General features: G+C 46.8%; 1 protein-coding gene across 1 annotated transcript; it reads left to right on the top strand.

The window, feature by feature from the left end:
- Positions 1 to 707: 707 nt before the first annotated feature.
- On the top strand, positions 708 to 24,569 carry pparab (peroxisome proliferator-activated receptor alpha b). Its single transcript, XM_048987514.1, has 7 exons — positions 708 to 867; positions 10,081 to 10,326; positions 12,082 to 12,239; positions 14,677 to 14,815; positions 17,235 to 17,434; positions 19,640 to 20,093; positions 20,571 to 24,569. Exons 2-7 carry the CDS (start codon positions 10,119 to 10,121, stop codon positions 20,813 to 20,815), a joined length of 1,404 nt encoding a protein of 467 aa, XP_048843471.1. The 5' UTR covers positions 708 to 867; positions 10,081 to 10,118; the 3' UTR covers positions 20,816 to 24,569.
- The last annotated feature ends 226 nt before the right edge of the window (positions 24,570 to 24,795 follow it).

Below are 24,795 nucleotides of genomic sequence, written 5' to 3' on the forward strand. Positions count from 1 at the left end.
TTACGTGCATTTTGTTCACCGTGGATGATCATTGAGTGAATCGAGTCTGCAGACCTTCCAGGTGAAATACGTATTGGATATAGCCCTATCGATAATCTTGTGTTGATTCCTTGATGACCATATTGTGACATAGTTTTCTTCGATCGAGTGCCTGTGATGCTGGAGCGCAAAGAGCTGGCGATTATAAGCGCGTCACGAGGTCCAAATCCCTCTGCCTTGAGGTTACTGCTCTGCATGGGGTGACAACGGCCTGCTTCCAGGCTCAAAATCGACATCAAAGCCCCTTGGCACGGATGTAAGCCTTGCAGGGGGTCATCGAAGGAGAATGGAAACTGCTCAACAAAACAACGAGAGAAACAACGGACTTATGACTTCAAATCAAAAGCACCTTTCAAATGCTTGTCCTTCAGGTTTTATTAAGAAGATTATGCATTCGTTCTTCTTTAATCTTAGAAACAATAAGTAAACAATAACGTTTTGTTTTGCTTACTCTAGTTACTGGAAATACCCCCAAAATACACGAAAAGTATATGTATTAAAAGTGACTGGATTGTTGATTTTATTTCCATATTTTCTTTTCAAATCCTACACACTGCGCCAGACTGCGCATTGCGCTCTTCCTATTGGCTGGCGGAATAGGTGTGTCAGGGGGTGTGTCTTCGATTCCTCCAACTGTCACTCATGTCGTCACTTCCGGCTCTCGGGGCTGTGCCCAGGCCGGGGTTTTGACAGCGGCAGCACAGCGGAGGCTGTAAAAGGACGCGTCTAGGGGACCCTTCTTATCTCCTCCTTTGCGCCCTGACAGCCGTTTAAATCGCTTCAATTTCGGGCTATATGGCGGCATCGGATTGGGAAACTCTCTTAAAGGTAGAAACGTCTGTTCACATGGACCAATCCCGAAATTATTGACATTTTTTATACATTATTGCCAGTAGTGTTGCTCTGAGTCCCTGCGTGTCATTAATGACAACAGGCGGAAGGTCTTAAGGTGGTTGTTTTGGAGCTTGTCCGGTTTAGCCAAAATAAGTCCACGTATTGCGGACTTCAAACAAATAAATCGTTTTTTTTTGGCGAAAAAAGGAATTCAGAGTACAAGCGCGCTGTTATGAGACTGCGTATGTATGTCGTCGACATGTGAGCGCGAGCAGGTCGCACTTTTGCTGGCGCGAGGCGGGCGAAATGCGCGCTGCCCTTCGGTTATTTACGGAGCGACTTTGTGAATGACTCCGTATCAAGTTTTTGTAAAGGGCCGACTTTGAATCTGGGCCCTATGTGGGTTTTACAGTCACGCATCTGGAAGTCCCTTTTATCAACCCGTCTAAAATGTGATTAATAACTTACATTTAGAGATTCTCAAAAATAAATGAAATGATGTGTCGGTCAGAGACAAAGTTACCTTCACTATGGTGCCTACCACTGTAAATAAAATGTGCGCAGAGTTGTAATTGGGCAACAAACAAGCCAAACAATATAGTTTCCTATATTTGATTACAGTGTCACTGTACCTGTCAATCCGTGGTAACTTATAATAACGAAGTCATTGCACCGTTTGAGCAATATATTGTTATCTTTGCTCTCCTACCAGCGGAAGCCCACCTTAAGCATCCACCGGCTGCCTTAATTGCTTGTATTTGCCTGAACTTTGTTATGGAGTGATTAATAGATTTTTTTTTGGGGAGGGGGGGCGGCGTTGTGCTGAATTATTTTAGGATTTGGTTGGACACTGAATTTAATCCTTAACAAGATTATAGCCATCCTCCTGTTATACAGTAGTGTGCTCATTACTGATTTCATTTTATATTGAAATTGGGTTTCTTTTTACTGAGCATCAGGGCTCTCTACTCTACTCTGTGGTAAGTATTTCACTTGAGCTTGGTAGAAGAATTTCAGCCATTTATTTATTTATTTATTTGTCATGGATCACTTAATGGAGAGAAAATTACCCGGGATGTCAGTGTGTGGGAGGCGTGGATCAGGCCCGACCATCAGACAGTGCTGAGGAAATGGATCATGGGGCTTTACGTGTCGCTTCACTGCGGTTTCCACTGAGGTATTTTGAGCAAAATTCAGCCCCCGGGGTGAATTTTGGCTTCCCTAGTGAACTTGTTGCATAGCCCTGTTTAATGCATTCCAGTGAGGTCTGAAATAGTTAGTGATGTTCATTGCATCCCAAGCTCATTAATTAGGCCACGCTGTGGAGTACTGTAGCTATTTGCAGTAATGAACAGCTCACAGGCTCTGCAGCTGAATTGAGGACGTAAGCTGTTTGCTTGGCACTGGAACTTATGATAAATCTATAGAAACGACAAAGGCTTCTAAGGATTATTATCGGTCACTTAGTAAATTTTGATGCAGGTGTTGAAATGACAGCAGTCTTTCAAAAACCATGTGAAAGGGGAAAAAAGGTTTCTGCATTTGGACCCTTTTTGAATTTCAGACCGGCAAGCAGTTATCTGGAGTGCTGTGGGGCTGAGTTTATTAGTGTGTTTGCTTACATTTACAGGAAGATTTTGACTTTGACTCCAGTGTGCTGGAGGTCAGCAGAACTTTCCGCAGACCTGCAACTGAGAAAGCCTTTACTTTCGTCTTTTCTTGATGCCCTTCTTGTTTGTCATAGTTGTGTGATATGTTACGTGATGTGTTATAAATGTGTTTTTCCGTCCTAAGTCACATTTCTCTATTTTGATATCGGTGTAAAGAATCCTTGATGACGGAAGGTATGTAAGGCAGCTATGATGTTACGGTGAAGGATGTGTGATCTTTGCTTGTCCCACTGCAGGATGGTAGCCTCCATTGTAACGTGGCTACCTGAGGTCTTTCTGCGAATATCACACTGTGCAAATAGTGAAAAGAATGAAAGCGTGGAAATTTCTTAATCTTTTTTTTATTCGCAGCAATAGTGAATTGTTTTGAAGAGCAGGGCGGCAGCACTGTGGTTCTAGACCTGGGTTCTAGGCTCCATGCATGTTCTCCCTGTGTTGTGGGGTTTCCTCTCGATGCTCCCAGTTCCCAGATTGTCTGTGTGTGTTTGACTGGTTAGTGTGCTCTGTGACGGGTTGGTGCCCCATCCTGGGTTATTCCCTGCCTTTTACCTATAGCTTCCAGGATAAGCCCTGGACCCTCATGACTTTGCATAGGACAAGTGGATATAAGTGATGGATGAATGGTTGAATGACTAATTGAACAGCCACACCCATGCAAAGTTGCGCCGGTGGTCTGGGTCCTTATGTCTGGCTCGGTTCTAAAACTCTGATCCATAGCTCCTGGCTCTGAGGTTTACTACACAGCCATTTTTTTACCTGCATGTAATGTCATACATCCACTGATCAGCCTCATGTACTTTCAAAAGTTATGAACTTTATTGTCTTCTGTGTCCTTGTCCCGGGGGTATTTTTTCTATGTTTAAAATGCAAATATTAAATCCACTCATTGAACTTTTATGTGGTGATAACATGCAAATTTAATCCATCGTAGTAGATAAGTAAATGTAAAACTGGATGTCATCAACACTTATGAGTTGGCATGAACTGGCCAGAACTTTAAATTCACCGGCACAAATTGTGTTGACTTCGAGATAATATTTATTTATTCTGTTGGCAGACAGTCTTATCCAACATGACTTGCAGACATTACAGATCACTCAGTAAGTTGTGTAACCCATTTGGCTGTTTGCTTTCGAATTGATTTGTCGTATGTCCCCCAATGTGCTAAGTTTGCTTTGTGTCAAAGGTTCGCCCTGTCACACTCCACCTTGCTTTCACGGGTTAACCTTTGAATTGTTTTCCTGAGCAGCCAATAGTACATTTAAATGCTTACGCTTTATTTATTTTGTTGGGTCTGGTGAATCCAGTTGTTACCGAGTGTATTAATGTGTTCAAACTCGACTAAGATACTTCAAGAAAATAGTATTTCGTGTGTTTGTGTTCCCTTGTGGTATACTTCTTGGGTGTTTGACGCTCGGTGCGTAGGCCCCTTCAGTGTTCTTAGAAGAATAATATCCATTGGGGTTAATGTTATTGAAACAATGGGCAGAAATGCTAAATATTTAGCTACCTGTTATGAGCCTGAACGGCTCTGCAGGTCTTTTGTGGGGACCTAAACCCACATGTTCCTACATGTTCCTCATTTCTTACATGGTGTCCTGCCTGGTCCCTAGAGAAGCTCCTTCCCTTTCTTCTGCCATGTCTAATGCTGTTCGGCCCAGACTAAGCTTATAACCATTTGTTCTTCGAGTGTTGAATTTTCTAAAAATATCTCCCATCGCCTAATGCCAGCACGTGTGTTCTTGGGACCTTGTCCTTTAGAAATTCATACATATTTACTAGTTCTGAGAACAAGTTATCAGCGTTTTCCCCGTAGGAGAGTCCAATGAGGCTGGACTCTTCATTTTTTTTGTGTGCAATTTACGATGTGATTTATACCAGGGGATTCTGCTTGTCACATTTGTTGTTTAACAGATATTGGACTTGGTTGATTAATTTTTTTCGTGAAGCAGGATATTCAGGTGTTTCCCTGGTGTTTTATTTTATTGCTGCCACATGGCTTGGGGGACTGAATGGTACAGCTCCCATTGCGCGATTATCTTTCTATCATTCAAACAAACGGGGGCCCCTTTTCAGAGGAACGCCTTCTGCCCACAGGGCTAAACTCTGACCTCTGGTCCTGGATATCAAAGCCTCACGAGTTTCTTTTGTGCTGGCTGCTCGTCTGCAGATCCAGCTCTGCCCAGTGTGTGGGTCCTTGTTGCTTATCTTCCTCTCATGCCCACCTCACTTGAAACCCACTGATGATCACTGAGGCCGGGATGCCTGTGCGGATGCAGTGCAGCTAGCTTGTGGGGGCAGTTTAAGCGAAGCAGCCTCTGTCCTGGATGAGGAAACTGCTATCAGTTGAAGCTCACTCCAGGTCTGGACGCCATTGCTCTCCCTTGAGATAGATCACTGCCAACCAGAGCAAGCGTGTTATAGTCCATCCTGCCATTGACTGCGCTAATAGGCTCATGATAATATGCACCTCCCAAGCGGGGGTTGGTCGCTCTAACACATGGATTAACCCGCAGACCCTGGCTTTGACTGATCTGCTTCTGGAGTTTTACTTCACCCCCCCTGAGCAGTTGGGGAACTCCAAGAGGAGTGAGTCCTCCTCTACAGCCTGTCATCCTCTTGTCCAGTTCCTTTAGTGGCATGTCTTAGCCTAGCCTTTGTCCCAACGAGCGAAGGGGGTCGCCCCCAGGCTTGATGGCATGTGTCCCGCCATTTGGTGTACCCCCCCCCCCCAGGTGTGGCGAGAATGTATCCGGGTTTTGACTGTCAGGTGAAAGAGTGTTTAATTTACTTTTTTTGACTTGGCTGAAAGGGTGGTGTAATGGGGGGGGGGCAGGACAAAACGGAAGGGAAGACAATCAGAAAGTGATCAGGGTGGGGCTTTCTAATGCTTTTTTATTCTGAAGCTATTCCTTAGTATCTTATTGCGTTGCAGAGAGCACTGGAGCTGGGGGGTGTGTGGGTGGGGGAGGTCACTGGGTGGGCGGGGTCACTCAGCCACAGACCTCGGCGCCTCTTCACTTGCACGTAAGCTGGCTTGGCAGGCAGGCTTGTGGGAGGCAGAGGCCAGGGGTGTGTGTGTGTGTGTGTTGGGGGGGGGGGAATTGTTGTGTCACTCTGGAAAATGTAACAGGACCCTCACAGCTGTCAGACGGACCACAACATGGTGCCGTGGTCCATTGGTCCTGAAGGAGAGGGCTTCTCAGAGCTGCGCTGCCTGTGAATATGTTTTTAGCTCTGTTTAGGATGGGGGGGGGGTGTTTTTGTACAGCCGTGTTCCTGCTGTAATCCTTAAAGAAGAAAAGCTCATTTGTTGAGTTTGCATTTATTGTGCTGACTGTAATCCCACGATAACCTAGTTTATGGTTTCACTGCCCGCTATAATAATGGTCTGTACAGGGCTACAGTGACCTCCCACCCCCCATGAATACGGCTACTTATTCACTTTCTGTGTAGTAGGTTGTAGAACCCCACCTAGACAGGCTGGAGCAATGCATTCTGGGTTACCCCCCCCCCCCCCCCCACAATGACCAGCTGTTCTTGGGTCAAAGGCTGGGATTTACGTCTTAGGCCTATAATCGGTGTCCATGGTGGCCTCTAGCTGTCCTTCCTGGGTGGATGGCGCCCAGGGTGGTCTGCTGGGGCGTGTAGCTAAGCAGGCGGGTTGCCTGGGCATGGTGCCCACACCCACAGAGGTTGGCATCATTCTCAGCGGGGCTATGAGAGGAGAACCGCTTGTATCATGCCGGCTGTCTTCAGAAATGCTCCCACTCTTAGCCGAGAAATGGCCCAGCGAGGCAGAAGTACGGTGGCCCAGAAGTGCAGAACATAACACATTAAAGCACTTGGGGGCCCCTGCAGGAACGCACAGGGATACATGTTAGAACTCTGAGAATTTCGTTTAACTTGTAAAAGAGAATAATGATAAGCAGTCACCCCCACCTAGAGCTGTGAATGGGGGTAGAACGTCATTCTTGTGTGGCTTTCTCATCCTGCTTAGACAGGAAGCCTGAGATTCCTCAATCCCGAGGAGAACATGCTGAGGCCAAACCACCCTGGAGCACAGGGATGATACTACTCAGCCTGGAAGCTGCCCGGGATGTGAAGTAGCCACCAGACATCACTGCTGCTTCGCTTTCCAGCATTTCACGATTTTTAGGATGGACCGGCGCCAAGTTGCGTAATCGATGTCTGTCCTCAAAGCTTGCAGGCCAATTTGGAAACATCCTGATCTCGCCAGCTAAGTTCGGACCTGACCAGGGAATGACCCAGCTCACCAAGCACGTTAAACTGTGTGAGGAATATGCTTTGGTGCATTTGGTTCGGCTCAGCCAAACCTGGTGCTGTGGATTTAGTGATGATGCAGCGTAAACATCATCGACAGACAGGCAAGTGAGCGACTGAGTAAACAGGGAGATAATTCCAGTCATTTTTATAGTATCTAGCTGAGCGTTACATGTGACACAAAGTTAACATGGCAAAAACTGTGAGCAAAGGAGTGGTAACCTAAAGGGGGGCTGCCAGACCCTATTGGGGTATAGTGTGTGTCTCACGTCCCACTTTTCTACTTTGTGTGGTCAGAGAGGCACAGTTGTATCTTGGCCAGTGATGTTCACTCTGATTCATACTTGAATTGATGCCTGTCCAATGAGGTTCTCCCTTACTAGCACATGAAATATATTACAGTCAATAGTGTGCTGCCTACTTCACACTTGAGGAAGGCTACATGATTTCAGTGATGTTTTTATTTATTAAGGAAATAAATTAAGGACGTCCCTTCCAGGCAGATGGCCCCCTTTTGAAAACCAGACAAAATCGGAGGGAAAATCTAGCATTTAAACAAGGTTGGCATTATGGTGCACTAACAAGAGTGCCATTATCTCACTGGCCCAGGCAGTATGTAGCTTCTGAACTTTCCTTCGTGGGCTGTTGGTGTTCCTCTGAGTGGCCCTCTTACTGTATGTTACGTTCATTATCTATTTTTGTTTATTTGATGTGGGTCCTCTTTGTGGAGCAGCTGGACTAGAAATCTGAATCATGCCTTCTAGAAATCGGTTAAGTTATATGGAGCCGGAGAATCACTAGAGGCTTATGAAAAGGGTGGCTAAGCTGGGGGGCTTTAAATACCTCTGATAAGAAGCCCTGATGGTCCTGCAGAGTTCTCCTCCCCTTAAGGTCCCCTTGCCATTTCCAAAGGTGAACTTTGACCACAGCGGCGGCACCCCCTGACCATCGCGGCCGATAAGGTCCACGCTGATGTTTGCCGTGTGGGCGTCACTGTTGTCCTCAGGTCCAGGCTCAAAGGGTGTCTCCACAGGCTCGTATCTCCTCTCAGGCTGGAGTGAGGTGGGTGCCTTATGCAAACACGGCCCCATGTACAAACACCAAAGCTATGTGAAATGTCAGCTCTGTGTAGTGCACTGCGTGGCTGATTTAGGGTTGGAAATCCATTTGAGGAATTAAAATGCAAATGATACTTTGCCTCAGAATGGGTGAAGTTTACCAAAGTCTTTGGTGATGGTTATCTTTCGTTGTCTGTTTTACGTCTAAATTAATATACTACCTTTTTTGAGATCAGGGTTAGATGGCTCCTGCAGCAATTAAGGGTTAAAGGCTTTGCTCAAGGGCCCAGCAGTGGAATCCTTGTACCAGCTCTGGGATTTGAACCTACAACCTTCCAGTCACAGGCACAGTATCCTAGCCTAGTGAGCCACACAACCACTCCCTTCAGATTGCATTGTGCCACTCTCTAGATCATTTCCTGGCTCGTAGTGCACGTACCAAGCTCAGTGTCTGACAGCACAGTAGTGGAGATAGCATGCGTTAGCAAGCTCCCAGCTGATTCAACGCCGGTGACTCAGGGTTGGCGTGCTTCTCCCGAACAAAACAAGTCCCATGTCTATGGTGTTCGTTGGCCAGCCGCCATCCACTCCGCAACACGCCCGGGCAGGGCGTCTTAGCTGCACTGTCGCTTCTATACCACCGGTACTCGGGTGGATAGGATATCCCGCTTATGGAACCTTATTGGCTTGGCAGCCACTTCAGCCCTTGCCAAACTAGGCGGCACTCCACTCTGCTAGCATATAACTAGCAGACTCTGGGTCGTGGTAAAACGTGAGGTTAGGGGCCCCTTCGTCTCAGGCTAGCCGGTGACTACAACAGGAGGGATAGACTGGAATCGATTAACCCCGACTGTTCCCCTCTAGCTAACGTGTCAGTGTCAAGTTTGACATTTAGACCTTCATTACCAATTGTGTGTGTATAGATCTGTGTTTTCCAGTCCGATTCTTGGGGACCTAAAGACAGTTCGTGTTTTTTGGAAGGAGCAAAAATGTGGACCGTTTGTGGGTCCCCAAGGACCGGATTGGGAAGCACTGGTATAGATTAGCGATTAAAAGCTCTTCTTCAGTTGTAGTATGTGGGGCCACTTTGAAATGTTTCCTTGCATAATATGTGGTGCAGGGCCCATTCACAAGGCGTCCCTCATGTTGAATGGCACTACCCTGTCATGGAGATGGGGGGGGGGGGTGAGAAGTCCTTTATCCACCACGGGGGGATGAGGATAGGCCTTCCTCCCCCACTCCTGCATGGCGTACTCTCCAATCTCCCTTGGGCTTTTGTTGAAGACGAGGAGGGTTCTTGAGCTCAGTGAGCACCTCTGCAGCTCCCTGGGCTTGAGGGATGGGGTATCAGTATTTATTTGTCCTCTATGGTCGGGGTCATGAGCTCTTCGTCTTGTCCATACTATGGCACTTTATCTTCAATTTATGGTGAAATGTAACTTTTGTACATAATTTTTCAGGTAACTGTGTAGTCTTTATGTTGTTAATGATTACCCTCCACTCCCATCTCATCGCCTGTTAAATTTATGAGCTACTAACAGTCTGGTATAATTCATCTTAGCAGTCGGTATGTTGTCGGGTTTATGGAGTAATAGTACTATAATGGTAGGCTGCAAACAGCAAGGAGGAGCTGAGGATTTCTTTTTCAGGGGTGGTGAAGGTCACATGACCCCCCCCCCACCTCCAAGAAGACAGCTCTGTTACAAAGTCATGACTCAAGTGTTCCAGTGGTCTTAGTGGATGTGGGCTATGCTCCAGGCTTCCTCATGAGGGACAAGCAATCGGCGAGCTTTTCTGCATGAGTTAGTGTGCAATTAATCCTTATCATCAGGCTTCCACACCTAATAATGCAAAACAAACCCGTCCAATTTCCTGTGGGGGAAGGTGCTGTCAGACTGAGCCCCAACTCGGTCAGATGCTTTCCGGATGTTATTACTTCCTGTGCCGTGCTTCTGTTTACTGTAGGGTCCTGGGAGTGACAAGCACACATTTTGCATTCTGTGGGCTTTCTTAGTGACAGAACTCTGCTTTGAGCGCATTTAAGCAGGCTGATAGGATATGGTTGCTGTCCTGAATTAAACTGTAACTATACCTCTTATTCCCGGGGCAATAAAGCACACTCTAAATTCTTTTCTTTCTCTTCTCTCTTCCTGTCATGCCCCATCTGTCGCCATCTCTTCACGCTCCTGGCAAAGTCTGATGTGTGACCCGGAAGCCGACCCTGTCCGCCACCATGGTAGACTTGCCAAGTCGCTACAGCCCCCCATCCCCGCTGGAAGTCCCGGTTCTGGGCAGCCCGTTGTGTGGGGACCTCATTCGGGATATAAATGACCTGCAGGACCTCTCGCAGTCCATTGAAGACGACGCCCTCAGCTCCTTGGATGTCCCAGAGTACCAGTCATCTGGTCCGGGCTCTGGGTCTGAGAGCTCCACCATCATAGGTATGAACTCCCGGCTCCATGTGGGTGCAACCGTCATAAGTTGTTGGAAGAGGGTCATCTCCACCAGGGTTTCTCAACCACAGGTTCAAGGCCCATGAGGAAGCCACGGTTCAATATGAGGTGGTTTATCCAGTGGGTCACTGGCGTTTTGTTATGGTCAAGAGTGGGGCCTTGTGGTTGAGGATTATGCACCTCTCTAAATGACCTCCACTCTCTCCCAGAATCAGACACCTCCGTAAATGATGACCGCACACTCCTAAGGTGACACACCAACCCTAAATGATGTCCACCCTCTCCTGCAGTCAGACACCACCCTAAATGACGTACAGCCTCCTGTGCAGTTCTGCTTTACACTAAAGGATGTCCAACCTCTCCTAATGTCACACATCACTCTAAATGATATTAAACCTCTCATATAGTCAACACATTACACTAATTAAACCAGAGGTAGTTCTAGATTTTTAACAGAAGGCAATCTAAAGCACCTTATATAGAATTTTATAACTTGTAGGTAGTGTCGTTATTGCAGTCTGATTAAAAAAACGATGTAACATAATAATCTGTTAGTCAGCAGCAGGATTGCTGTTGGTGAGGCTTGCCAAGGGGGGGGTGTTTCTGATTTAATAATGGGGTGTATAACGGCGTTTCTTTGACAGTAATGCTGTAGACGTTTCTGAAAGCGTGTTCACTTTTAAAAGCAGATTTGCACCCTTAGCATGTGTGAGTGTCCTGGTTGACCTCAGTGTTGTGCTGGGTGACCCCACATATCACAGCCATGACGCTAGCTGCGGGAACCTTAGACGGTTTGGAATCTGTGGCCCACTTTCTGGATCTTCTGGACTGGTGGACATCCAGAAAACAGCTTCTTCATTGCTGGACAGACAGGGATGTGTGGTGATCAGTAAGTTCCCAGAGAAATTATGACAATAACAATTCAGTAGTTGACCCTCACTGTGCTCTGGTTCATCCAGCCACAGGATGTCGTGGAAGGGGTTGCAGGAAGGCTGATATTGTGTTGTCATGCAGGACTAGTAGCACCTGTCTTTCTCATTGTTGCCGAGCAATTGGCCTCTGTGCTGCACGCGCCCTGACTTCCTGTTCTGCTCGCACGGGGCTTAGTGGGGCCGGCGTGTAGGCGTGTGAACCTCTACCAGCAGTAGTGTCTGTTTGCAGCGCTGGTCCAGCTTCCGGCCTGCGCTCCGTACACGCTTGGGAAGCATGCGGGGGGTGGGGTTGGCAGCAAGCATAGTGTGATGTGGCATAGCATAGCTTAGCATAGCGTGGCGTAACCTAGCATGCCATGCTGGATTATCTGTGCCCCTGTCACTTCACGATAAGGAACACTGTGCTGTCTAGCCCACATGACCTCTGCCAAAGGCACTGGAAATGTTCTAGGCATCTTCAGTACTCAAACTGTTTCAGCAGTTGTAGAGTTGTACTCAACAGCTTTATTCATGCCCAAATCATTGTCACAGATGTACTGAGATACGCGGTAATAGTCGCCTGTTTAGATGAATTTTTGACGGACAGGTAGAGCTCAGCTCCAGATTCTGGTGAATTTCCACTGTTAACTTCTTGGCTCGTATTTCCATGCTGACTTGCTGCTGCTTAAACTGAGGAAGAAAAAAAGTCTGAGAGCTGTTTTTTTCCAGTTTCACAAAGAGTTCCTAATTCCCCCCCCCCTTTCTGTCCTGTACTTTGTTGTAATGGCTGACTCTGTGTGTGCGCCTGTCTCTGTCTGTCCTTGTCTCACAGATGGCCTCACCCCTGCCTCCAGCCCCTCCTCGGGGGTATTTGGGGCGGTAACAGGACAGGAAGAGTTCTCCTCCACTTCTCTGACCCTGGAGTGCCGAGTGTGCGCAGACCGCGCTTCAGGCTACCACTATGGAGTGCACGCCTGCGAGGGCTGTAAGGTGGGTGCCGCGACCAATTAGGGGAGAGTGGGGGGCAGTGGGCGTGGCTGGAAACTTATGCAGCTAAGGATACGGAACATGAGGCTTTGGTGACTTGGCTCACTCCGGGCTATCCATGCGCTTCCAGGCATTCGCAATGACAACAATTGCAGGTTGTCCTGCCCGGCATTGTCAAGGTGATAGACGTCTCCTAGAGACTCTCGTGACTTATGTCGTGAGTGAGCCTCTTTCGGCCAGACTGGTGTGTCTCTTGACATGGTCAAGTCTGCAGATTTTCATAGCAATGTTAAGTTGCGTGACGACACCAGGACTCACCGGACAAGAAGAAGCAAGCATGAGGTGTAGCGCCGCGCCTGTCTCTGCATGGCACGAGGGGGCGCCATCCTGGGGTTTGATGATGACCGGCTCCAATGAATGAACGCAAAAAAAGTATGAAGCTTAAGCGTGGGTAAAGTGTACAAATGTGTGGGAGGTCTAAATTGCTTTATTTTGTCAAGTAAATCAAAAGCAGAAGATCACTAGGAGATGTTTTTGTGGAAAAGCTTGTTGGAAAAACACTTTCAGATTCCCCCATGGTGTGAGGGCAGAGCCTGCCAGGCTAAAAGGGATTTTTGCCAGGCTCCCGCTGGCCGAATCCCCCCCACTCTGCTTTCTAAAGCCACCCCTGTTTTGCGTGAGCGCTAACCACACTGCTATTAGCCACACTTTTTCCTTTTAAATCGATTTTTGAAAAGAGTCGCTTACAGCATAGGAGTTAATCTGGGGACTGGATTATGTCCTCGATATTCAGTGACGTTGGTTTATCTTGTCTTCACCCCAAGTTTCCTCTGCACCCCCCTGCCAGAGGCCCTAGTCTCTTGGGCCTTGTCTGGTTCGTGGCATTAGAGTCGTGTGTCCTTGTTCCTCATTCTTGTGTTCTTAGTTGACCGAACTGAAGACCACCAGGGGGCAGCAGTAAGCACTATTGTTTTTGTACTCTGGGTTCAGGTGTGTGTCCCTGCAAAACAAACAGTGTAACTGAAAGGGAGAAAACTGAGAGAGAACTCAGCGAACTCTTGCATACGTGGTGGGACAGAGTGGTCATCTGACTATTGTTTTTTTAACTGGAAGCACTAGACTGCAAATACAAAAGTCAAGGTCTGACGGTTGGGGGTATTGAAAATGTGAAACATTAATGAACAAAAAAGGGACAACCGCTGTTTAATACCATTATTTACCAGATTTTAAGGAAGTACATGATCTAAACAGTCACAAGATACCCTCTCCCTGATTTACGGCCAGATGCCCTCCCCCGCCAGTGTATCTCCCGGGGGGGGGCTGGTTTTCCCCTTGTGGTGACGACTGCTTTGCCAGTGACAATGAGTCATAAGCAGCTGAATAATGCTGGAGCCAGGGGCAGGTGCCATGCCACGTGCACTCATGCGGGCAGACGCATGCAGAACGGCATGTGCGGCCAGCGCTAGGTGAATCAGGGCTTAGAGCAGATATAGCGGCGTGCTGTCCGCTTGGCTCTGCCCCTCCCCCACCGCCGGCCACATGTTCCCTGCTCACTTCAAGTCATTGCCTCTTTTCAGGTGCTTGGTTGTGAAAGTGTAGCCCTGTGAGAGGCTCTAGCGGTGGACTCCTTCTGACGCGTGCAGACTCGCATGCTCGGCCATGATCTCTGTTCCTCGTTCTGATGTTCTCAGTTGACCAAGCTCAGTGCACTAGTCTCTGGCAGGGGCTAACTTCAAGTGACAGGGGGCCCTGTGGGATCACAGGGCCGGCAAGGAGACCTACATCCTGCACAAGATGTCCAATACAGATAAGATCATGATTGGCAGTGGAGGTTCAGAGGGATGTCTGACGTGCATTTAGACCAAATCAGCACTCCTCCATATTAGCATCATTTAGTGCTTCATGGAGATTTACAACCTGCAGAAGGTTACGTTGTCCTCCAACGCATAGAACTGACGAAGGGAGACCTTTTTTGTGTGTGTGTCTCTGAGCGCTGACAGGCTGTACCAGGACAGTATTCATTTCCCCATGCCAGGTTCCTCACATATCCATCGTTTTTTTATAGATCTCTGAGGTTCTCCAGACTCATGCGGAGCACCCATTGCACGTGTGCTGCAGTATTTGGGTATTAATGTTTGGTGTCGAAGTTGTTTGTGCAACCTGGGCTCTCACGGCACCATGCCGAGGTAACCTGGCCCACTCTGGAGCTCCATTTATAGGTGCGATAGGCATTCTGCCCAGCTACTGAAGACCTAAACGGCATCTCTGGTCAGTCGCTAAAAAACAAAAGGTTGCTTGTTTGTCTTGTTTGCCTTGAATGGCTGTCATGTTGTTAGTGAAATTGCAGAGTAGTTTACATGTACCATAGTAGCTCCTGTTGGCTGATGTGACAGTTAGGTTAAGGTCGGGATGGCAGTTTACATTGACGTACCCCCGTTAGGGTTTCTTCAGAAGGACGATCCGGCTGAAGCTGGAGTACGACAAGTGTGAGCGCAGTTGCAAGATCCAGAAGAAGAACCGCAACAAGTGCCAGTACTGCCGCTTCCAGAAGTGCCTGTCGGTGGGCATGTCCCACAATGGTGAGTGGGTGGGGTTTCTGTGGGTGGGGCGGGGCATGCAGTGCCGATTGTGCATTCATGTCCCAGCACAGTGCTGACAAACCCTAAGCCCATTACTAAAACATACGCTCATAATGAAACATAACTCGCTACGGGGTTGAAATAAAACTGCTTGATGTTAAACTAGCAACTAAAACACCTTAAAATAGTTCTGATCCCTTTCCAAAATCACAGATAAGAAATGGTGGTATAATCCAAGAGGAGGTTATCATTTGGCGAGAGATGCACCCAGCATTGCTTTGGAGGGGACGGAGTGTACGGTTGACTAGCCACAGGTTCACTGACATTGAGTTAACGTTCGCCAGATCCGATGACCTTAACGACATGGTGGTCCAATAACAGGATAACAGCGGGTCATCGACAGTTATTCACGTGACCGCTCATATGTTTACTGCCACAAGGTCTCGCTGCCACAGTGACCCCATTTTTTTATATTTTTTTTTGGTGTGCGAATGAACCTGATGCCCCCGTCTGTGAAGAAAGGGGCACCATAACCGGTTCTGTTAGTGTGACCTTAACCCACAGGAATGCACTTCAACCGCATGCACGGAGAGCAGCAGGGGGCCAGCCTGAGGCATAGAAGATGGCTCCCTGCACAAAGGGGCTCGCTTGGGCATGCTTCACTTACATTAGCCCTTACACACCAGGGACAAGCAGTATTACCCAGTAACCAGTTGACAGTCATCCAGCCAGCTCACCCCCATTTCTCCTGAGTTTTTATTAGCAGTGTGGTTTCATTGTCTGTCGATGTTGAATCACACCTTAAGAAACCCCACATCCTACAAACGAACTGCAGTACTTTCTTTACACCTTTGATTAAGACCAGCGTCCCCCGATGGAGAAATGGGGGCGTCTGCTCCTCCATTGGCTGATGCCTGACCTGGGACAGAGAGGGAGCTCCCCCCCCCCTTTCCGGATGTCCTGGGAGCGGGGAGAAGCAGGAGGCTCGCACCCCCTGTCTCCACAATGACAGGATTGCGTAGCCCTGACTCCCCCTCCCCCGGTACAGCTTAGTTAATATGCTCACGCCGTGCCGAACAGAATGCCGGCATGCCCTGTCCTGCCTAAACACTAATGGGGTTAAATTCCTTTTGAATGTCACCCCTGACGATTAATGGATTCTAGTTAGCTGAAATGGCTCTCATCTTCATGCTTGAGGTGGAAATTAATTTCCCTGTCTAGGGCCGTGGAGAGGGGCCGTGTTTCATGACGTGAAAGTCACTGACGGTCAGTGCCGGACATTTTCCTCAGGGAACACCATCCAAAGCCTTTTTTTTCCTGTCTTTGTCTATCCAGAAGCTCAAATGTTCTGGCTCTCCCAGTCCTCTAAAGTTCAGGGACTAAGTAGGCATTGATGAAGAGCAGCCAACAAAACTTGCATGCTTTTATTTATTTATACAGCTGAATTAATGTTATACTTACTAATAATATCTCACCGTAATAGTATATTCAGCTTGCTGGATTATATTATGTTTACTAAACTCCAGATCACAAGGTCAGGTGATTAACCACTACGGTTCGTTGCTGTCCTTGTGACAGGGTTGTCGTGCCCTGCGTTTGTCACGTACCAAGGACCTTTAATGCGCCCCCCCCCCCCTTACTCAGCAGTGCCATGTGCCAGCATTTCACAATTTTATTGCTCTATTACACTGCTAATCTCAGTGGCCACTGTAACATCTTAAGTGCTGAAAGTTCCGTGGTTGACCAATACTGTTACTACACCAGAACGTCGCAGAGAATGGAGGTCAGCCTGTAATCACAGGAAAATCCCCCCTAAAAACTATTCCCTATAATTTTTTTATTTGAAAGGCAAGTGTGAATCGATTAAATAGTGCAACATGCCCTGAGACCGTCTAGACAGGAGAGCCCTAGGGGCGACCACCTTGGCAGTAGAATGCTGTTTCAAAGCCGTTTCTGTGCCTGTTGTGGCCAGACATTTGCACATTGCATTTGTTCATCAATCTCAACTGAGTAAGGTTAGGGTGATCACCTAATCCATGTCAGGGAGGACACTATGAGCTAGGACAGGATTTATAAACTACCATTTCAGTTAAAAAGACCTGGATTTCACTTTAGCACTTTCTCCTTGCTGATTAGTCATAATCATGCATGTGTCACTAATGTTAATGTGAAACAGCTGGGTGAGTGTTTCAGTCAAGGAAACACACCAGTAAAAAAACAAGAAGAATTGAACTAATTATCCAAGCACATGACACTTTCAGTTTCAAAGTAGTTTGTAAATCTACCAGACATGGATTAGGTGGTCACCTTTACTATGGTCTGTGCGAGGGTTTCCAGCCAGGAGGATGATTGCGGGTTCTTGTGCGTGCCTAATACACCCAGATATATTTACACAATGCCTTTGGGATCTTTGGTACAGCCATCCGATTTGGGAGGATGCCCCAATCGGAGAAGATGAAGCTGAAGGCGGAGATCCTGACCGTGGAGAAGGAGACGGAGAACCCGCAGCTGGCTGACCAGAAGACCCTAGCTAAGCAAATCTACGAGGCCTACCTGAAGAACTTCAACATGAACAAGTCAAAAGCGCGAGTCATCCTGACAGGGAAGACCAGCACACCGGTAGGAGGCCTTTGTCTGCTGACAATTGATGGTGAGATCCATCACCATCAACGGAAAAGCTGATGTGGGTGGGTGGATAGAGAGGATCACTTCTGGGCCAATGTGTTTGCATAGGAGTAACACAAGCCTGGCTCTCTGCCGCTGAGAATACCTCATCCAGAGCTCTCTGTCTGTTGAAATTATCAGAACAAACATCTGTATGAAAGAGGCAGGGTGACATTACACAGAAAATCCCCCAAATAGATAATCTGATAAATGAGTGAGTAAGAGCCAGATTTAGCAATGCACCGGCCATCATAAGGGAGATACAGTTCTATGTTCCACGCACCCCGCTGTGGGAGGCTCTGCTGCTTTCACACTTGATCCAGTTGCATGGAACATATGTGCGTTCGTTGGCCACCGATCATGCCTGATGTCCTAACACCCCTTGGAAAGGGACTGCTGTCCTCACAGCTGCGTGTGCACGATGAAAGGGTAGCACTTTCACAACCCAAGCATTTGCAAAGAGACATTCACTGGAAGTGGATAGGACCTTTTTTTCCTTCTAGCAGCCATTGCAGATTATTAACACAGCTGGGGCAGGGTGTCTCACCGGGGATATTCTGGGGTCAAAAATTCGTTGCCCATTCATGGCCAAAGGTATAAACCTTTTTGTTTGGTTATTTCTTACCTCTACTTAAACCAACTAGGCCCTGAAACTTGCCCAACGAGGGTTTATTTCATCCTTCGATAAACACACCAGAAGTTTAATTTCTCGGTATTCTTCTCACCAGCTGTTTCTTCTCGATGTTGTCTTCCTCCTATCGCTGCCCAGTCACTGTAAACTAGGGAATCCCCTGCCCCATCAAAAAGCTCACTCTTCTGCATCCTCTTCCTGGGTAATGTGGGTCTGTGGGCCATTCAGCCAGTAGTCCTTCTCCGGTCACTTGAAACTGAGTCACCACAGACTCTGTATCCCCTTGCCTTGCCCTATTATTAGCAATGAGGACCGGGTGGTTCCAGACCCCAAGGGTTAGGTGTCTGACATCCGATTGGTCCGGCTCCTGGTTTGTGTTACGTTTTCAGGAGTTTGATTGCAGTGATTCGCCGAGTGTCAGGGTGGGAAAGGTTGCCGCAGGAGGGATTCCACTGGTTTCTGAACACACACGACTTATCTCCACAGGCTCATCGCAGCTCACCCAGCTACCGAGCGTGTAAGGCCCAGTGGAGGGCATATTTGGCAAGGCTAAGCTATTTGGAGGACAGTGGGAGCAAGAAGTGCTCTGAGCTTGTTTATTTCCGCTCTTTGCGGTATGGCCTGCATGACGCAGAATTTAGGAACTTGATTTTCTGGATTTCCTGGCTCTCGGAAGGGAACTTCTAGGTCCGAGCCAAGAGGCCTTGCCGAGGATGGGATGTTAATTTAGGGACAATGTGCTCTTCCACTAAACCAGCTAAGAAAAGTGGATAAACTCCTTCTGAGCACTGGGCAGATTAGAACCCAGAAATCTGAGGTACCCAGGTAGCCCTTAATGTTGACCATCGATGTTGTCCTCCTTTAAGTTCGCCCGTGTTTTGCAAGTGCCTCTAACATGGCAGCAAATCGCATAAGATCTGGAGTGAATTCGTGTCTTTGTTGTGGCAACTTGATATGAACACACTGATGCTGGAAATGTTCCGAAGGGCATATGTTTATAGCGTTACTGGACCCACGAGTAGCGGGCAGCTGATATTGTCACGGGGCACACCCTGAAGAGCGGAGGCAGGTGCATGGCCTGGCCGCCAGAGGCCAGTGTCAAGGACGCCTTCTGTGTCATGTGACCATTCTCTCTTTCAGATGGACCCTGGAGGTCTTGCCTCTGTTTTTGCAAGTCAAAGGGTGAAAGGTTGATAAGATTAGAGTGTTTGTTTTGCTTGCTGTTGAACATCACAACACAGCTGGAGCACGCTTGGCCAAATCTCCAGCCAAAGATCTCTTTCAACCAGGCCACATAGATTTTGAGAGAACCAGACATCATGCAACTTCAGTCTTATGTCAACAGAAGTTGTGATAGGTGTAGAACACCACCTTCAGGGCAAATGTAAACGTTCAGGGAAGATGTTCTCGTCCTGCCCTCCTACCTCTCCTCCTGATTTAGTATTTCGGACTGTTCGTTTCTAGTTCCCTCTCTCAACTCGAAGTAAGTATCTGGGTGTCAAACATCTTTCACCTCCTCCACTTTATAGCCTTTCGTCATCCATGACATGGACACGCTACGCCTGGCAGAGCGCACCCTAGTGGCCAAGCTGGTGGGTGGTGTGGGCGGCCTGCAGAACAAGGAGGCAGAGGTGCGCATCTTCCACTGCTGCCAGTGCAACTCCGTGGAGACAGTTACTGAGCTGACTGAGTTTGCCAAGGCCGTGCCGGGCTTTTCCGTCCTGGACCTCAACGACCAGGTGACACTGCTCAAGTATGGCGTCTACGAGGCCATGTTTGCCATGTTGGCCTCGTGCATGAACAAGGACGGGCTGTTGGTTGCCTACGGAAATGGCTTCATCACGCGCGAGTTCCTCAAAAGCTTGCGGCGGCCCTTCAGCGACATGATGGAGCCCAAATTCCAGTTTGCCATGAAGTTCAATGCCCTGGAGCTGGATGACAGTGACCTGGCACTCTTTGTCGCCACCATCATCTGCTGTGGAGGTGAGAATGGGCGTTAAGGGTGGCCAACACAGGAACTAGGGTCACGTTTCCACTGCTAGATGGAATTACAGTCAAGCTCCTCCTTCATAAAACCCTTGTTTGAACTGTCGACTAAATCAGTGTTTCCCAACCTTATTTCTGCCATGGCACACTTTGTATAAGGCAGTGTTTTTCAATGGGTGTGCGGCAGCACGCTACTGGTTGAAAAACGCTGGATTAAATATAAAGATAAAACGATTCCATTTCTTGACATTTTTTTTTTCGATTGGTCTCTGTTCTGCATTTATGGATAATTAGTTTTTGGGATGTCAGGGAAAATATTAAGAAATCTTGTTCTATTTACTAAACTCATCCAGTGGTCTCTCGAGGGGCATACATCTCTTAGCCAACGCTAACTTGTTTTCCTTAGTTGCTGGGGAGTTTCTCTCCTCTGCTTGAGCTGGTCTCATTTCTCTCTTCATCTCCTTCCCCTCACAGACCGCCCAGGTCTGGTGAATGTGCAGTACATCGAGCGACTTCAGGAGACTCTGGTGCAGGTGCTGCGCAGCCACCTGCAGGCCAACCACCCAGATGACGCCTTTCTGTTCCCCAAGCTGCTGCAGAAGCTGGCCGACCTGCGGCAGCTGGTGACGGAGCATGCCCAGCTGGTGCAGGAGATCAAGAAGACAGAGGACACCTCGCTGCACCCTTTGCTGCAGGAGATCTACCGGGACATGTACTGAGGAACAGGCGGTGCTGGGGGTGAATCAGCCCACTCAAGCCTGCTGCAAAGTTAATAGGGGCAGACTGTGGAGGCTCCGGAGGAGCTGACAGGCTGCGGAGCTCAGCGAACCTACGCATCCACCTTCAGAAGGTGCGCTACTCCATGAGCGCTGATTACGACGATATAGACATTCACCTCATGGTAGTACATTGGCAACTCTTATTGGGTTAATGGCCCATTTTCTTTTAAGCTAACTGGTTGCAGTACTGGTCTCACTTCTCCCCCCCCCCCCACCCCTTTGGACATCTTAGTAGATGAGTTTGTTCTTCTGGGGCCTTCCTGGGAATTGAAGATCTTGTCCTCGGAGCCTCAGACACATGATTTGCTTTTTTTTTTTTTTTTTTTTTTTTTACACACATGCTAAAATTCCTCACTCCAGTTACTGTGAAGTTTTCATCTATCAGAAATACTGTTTTTGCCATCTGGTCAACATGCACAGGAATGTTTTAAAGGAACCTTTAATCCCCCATAGTGAATGTTTAAAAAAAAAAAATCACATGGTTCACCTAGTTTCTTTTATTTATCATGATTTCATGTATATTTCATGTAAATGTTTCCAGTCCAAGTTCAGGTAAATGTGATTCACCAGTGCTCACAAAACACTAAAGCTAGATTTAGGTGGTTTACTTCAGCCTACGGTAGCCATGTGTAGAAACTCTTCGTTCTTGTAGCACTGTCTTAAAAAGGAAAATGTCACGTCACACAACAAACAGTAAATGCACACTGTGTTGCTACGTAACTGGTAACAGTCGGTGGTCTTAGCGGTCAGCTTGGCAGTGCAACGTGTGGATTGTGGGATACCAGGTGTTTTGGTCCCAGTTCCTTTTTCCCTACTTCTCGCGTTTGGATGGAGATGCTGACTGGATGGGTGACATGGAATGAGCCTTCAGGGCAAAGTTTCTTAACCAACTAGATGTTTTTCATCCCAGAAAGATTGTTTCCCAGCTACTGTATTCACGATGAAATCAATCTTAAAACCGACGTCATATTGTCCTATTTCTAATACCAGATAGAAATAGTTCAATGCCTTGTCTTTGTACGTAAGTGTCAGTTTAATACAACCTCGTACAAACACGATCCAATCGCCTGGCCCCTTAGTTTCATATTGTCCTGATCAGAGCTACTGTAACAATGTTTATCCTGCCTTGAACAGTTTGTTTCCACAACAGGGCAGCCATGGCAACGCAATTTTAAAGAAACACCATCGGTGATCATCTCCAGTATCATAGGAAAGAAGTATCTCACATTTTTTGGTGTCTGATTAGTCTGTACCTCAGTAGAAATGACCTGCCTACATGTTTTGGAGGTTTGTTTTGACTCTAGTGTTTTAAGAGACCAAAAACCTGTACTGGAGGTTTTGCACAGACTTTTGGGTGCCACTTGGTTTCTTGTCTGACCAGTCGGAAGGGAGGGGGGGGGGGGGGATGGGACAGTTCAAGGAGTTTGTAAATATGATCTTCAACTGCTACTGGTTTAATAGGGAAATGTAACCAGGTGTGTTCTTGGTGAGAGGTAAGCCGTTTGAAATAGAGATAAATGATCTTTAATAATGGTTTAATAGACGTCTAATAGGAAGGGAAGTATGATAATGATATAGAAGAACCCAGAAGTGGTAGAGAACTAGGAGCAAGGTGTTAGTCTTGGGCTATACCTGCCTTCATCATGACGAGTACTCCTCAACGGTTCAGATATGCAGGTTCTGCTTTATTCATGGTCCATATTCAGATTTTATGGACCCATTGCACTTGATACCCTGTACAGTGTGACACTGGGTGCAGGTAATTCATCAGACAATTCATGAATCCCATTCACTGGAAAAAGAACAGTGGTATTAACTGATAGGTTGTAGGATGAATGGATACATTAAAATTTGTGAGGGTATTTAAACTCATTCTAGAGAAGCTCTTGCTCATGCACTACAAAATAATATATTGCTTGTTGTAATTACATTCGATCGTTTTTATACTGATTGTAAAATATCCAAGATAACACTAATAAAATATATGCTAAATGTGTACGTAGGTTTGGAATCAGAAGATGTCTTTCTGTAACCACAGTTAAGTAGGTTTTGGCCCCCTGATAGAGTGACTGGAGTGGGGATGAGGGTTGGCCCATCACCTGGAGTGAATCAGGGACCTCTCAAATCTGCAAGAGTGGTGCAGTTAAAGGTTTGTCCACCAGGGGGTGCTTCGGGTCCCCACCTACCATTGTCACTGCAATGAAATGTCTCCAGAGTACTCCTCTTGGAAGAGTGAAGTAAATGCACATTCACCTATGCTTCGTAATTCTGGAAAATCCTTAAGTTTTGCCCCGTGTCTTTCTGGGATTTATATGAACTGATGTTGACTAGTGATATCATCATAGTCAGTAGGACAAGGATGCAATACAATGACTGCATTTTTTTTTTACTTTGGATTTTCAACATTCTGGCTCACATTAGTCATGAAGGCGTGGTCGCAGTGTTCCCAGGAGGGTGTAAATTCTTCACAGAACCAGAACAAAATGTGGCAAGTCCATTTACTTTGTTCTGGTATCAGGTCAGAGCACTGTAACTTAAAAAGATTTCTCTGTTACTTGCGGTAAAAACTCCCGCAGCCATGTCTGTACCAGATTATGATAATGAAAGGTGGACGTGTGGAACATCACGAATCTCTGAATACCTGGTATTCTAACATCGTCGTGTTAATCTTATGGGGTCACACTGCCCCCTGCTGGCTGTGTAGTGTATCACTTAAGAATCACCACTAAAGCTTCTCCTTAGCGACGGAAACCCAAATTGAGTGTTGACATTCCCACTTTCAAAGCTCATCACAGCCCTGATGAGGACCTTTTCCTGATTTATGTTACTTTGGGGGGTGGGCTTTTGATACCATTTGTGCCTTAGGAAGCACATGTGTGTGGAGTGGAGACACAGGAAATGACATAATGTGTCACTTTCCAGTAAGAAGACAGGTGTCTGCACACATGAATAAGGGCATGCCACAAATGGCAACAGCAGGGGTGCATATCCAACCCCTCTATTCCTGTATTCTGAAATCCTTTAAAACATCTGCCATGGAAGTGAATACCTTCCAAAGTTCACCGGAGTCACTAATCAATGGGCCAAGCAAACATACAACACCACCCTACATCCAAAATGCAGAACCGACCAGTTATTTTGTATCACTCGCCTCACTGTGTATCAATTTGTGTTTCACTGACAAGGGATTTTAAAGATGTATCAGGGAATATGACGTCGTCTTCCTCAGTTTATACTATCTCAGGATACTTTTGGGTACTGTTATCATTGCTGTTAGCGTAACTGTTAGCATTCTCCTTAGACTTCCCATAGTCCCCCTAGACGGCGCTCAGCATGATGCGTTAAGTACTTGTCCTGAATGTCCATTCTAGTTCCTTACAAACTGACTATCATCAGTAATCATAAATGCTCAGTGGGGCTGCAGTCAGAGAAACCACAACTAATGATTCTCTTTTCGTGTTTGAGATTCATGCAGTAAATAGGAAGAACCCCTAATGTTTCCTTTTTCCCATTTCAGTATTTCATGCGGTGGTTTTCTAGCTAGCAGCCATGAGAGGATTGACCAAGTTGGTGTTATTGAATTGTAATTATGGACTAATAATATTATACATGTTTGATGAATGTATGTTTAGTCACTTAAACAACAGATGATTTGACATTTATGGGTTTAAAACAATAAAACACTGAATTCTTACCTGTTCCACTGGTCATTCTAACCCTGAATGAAAGATATTTTGCAACATTTTGAAATACTTACATAACGCATAAAGAGTGGCATATTACCAAAATGATTTGATGACCAGGTAAACTATATTCTGTTTTCATCACCGCAACTTTAGTTTATATATTCCGTTGAACACTAAATTGAAAATTTACCTGACCACCAAATCAATAAAATGATATACATTTTCAATGGGAAC

The sequence above is a fragment of the Brienomyrus brachyistius genome, chromosome 1, assembly GCF_023856365.1.
Source record: "Brienomyrus brachyistius isolate T26 chromosome 1, BBRACH_0.4, whole genome shotgun sequence".
Taxonomy (NCBI): Eukaryota; Metazoa; Chordata; class Actinopteri; order Osteoglossiformes; family Mormyridae; genus Brienomyrus; species Brienomyrus brachyistius.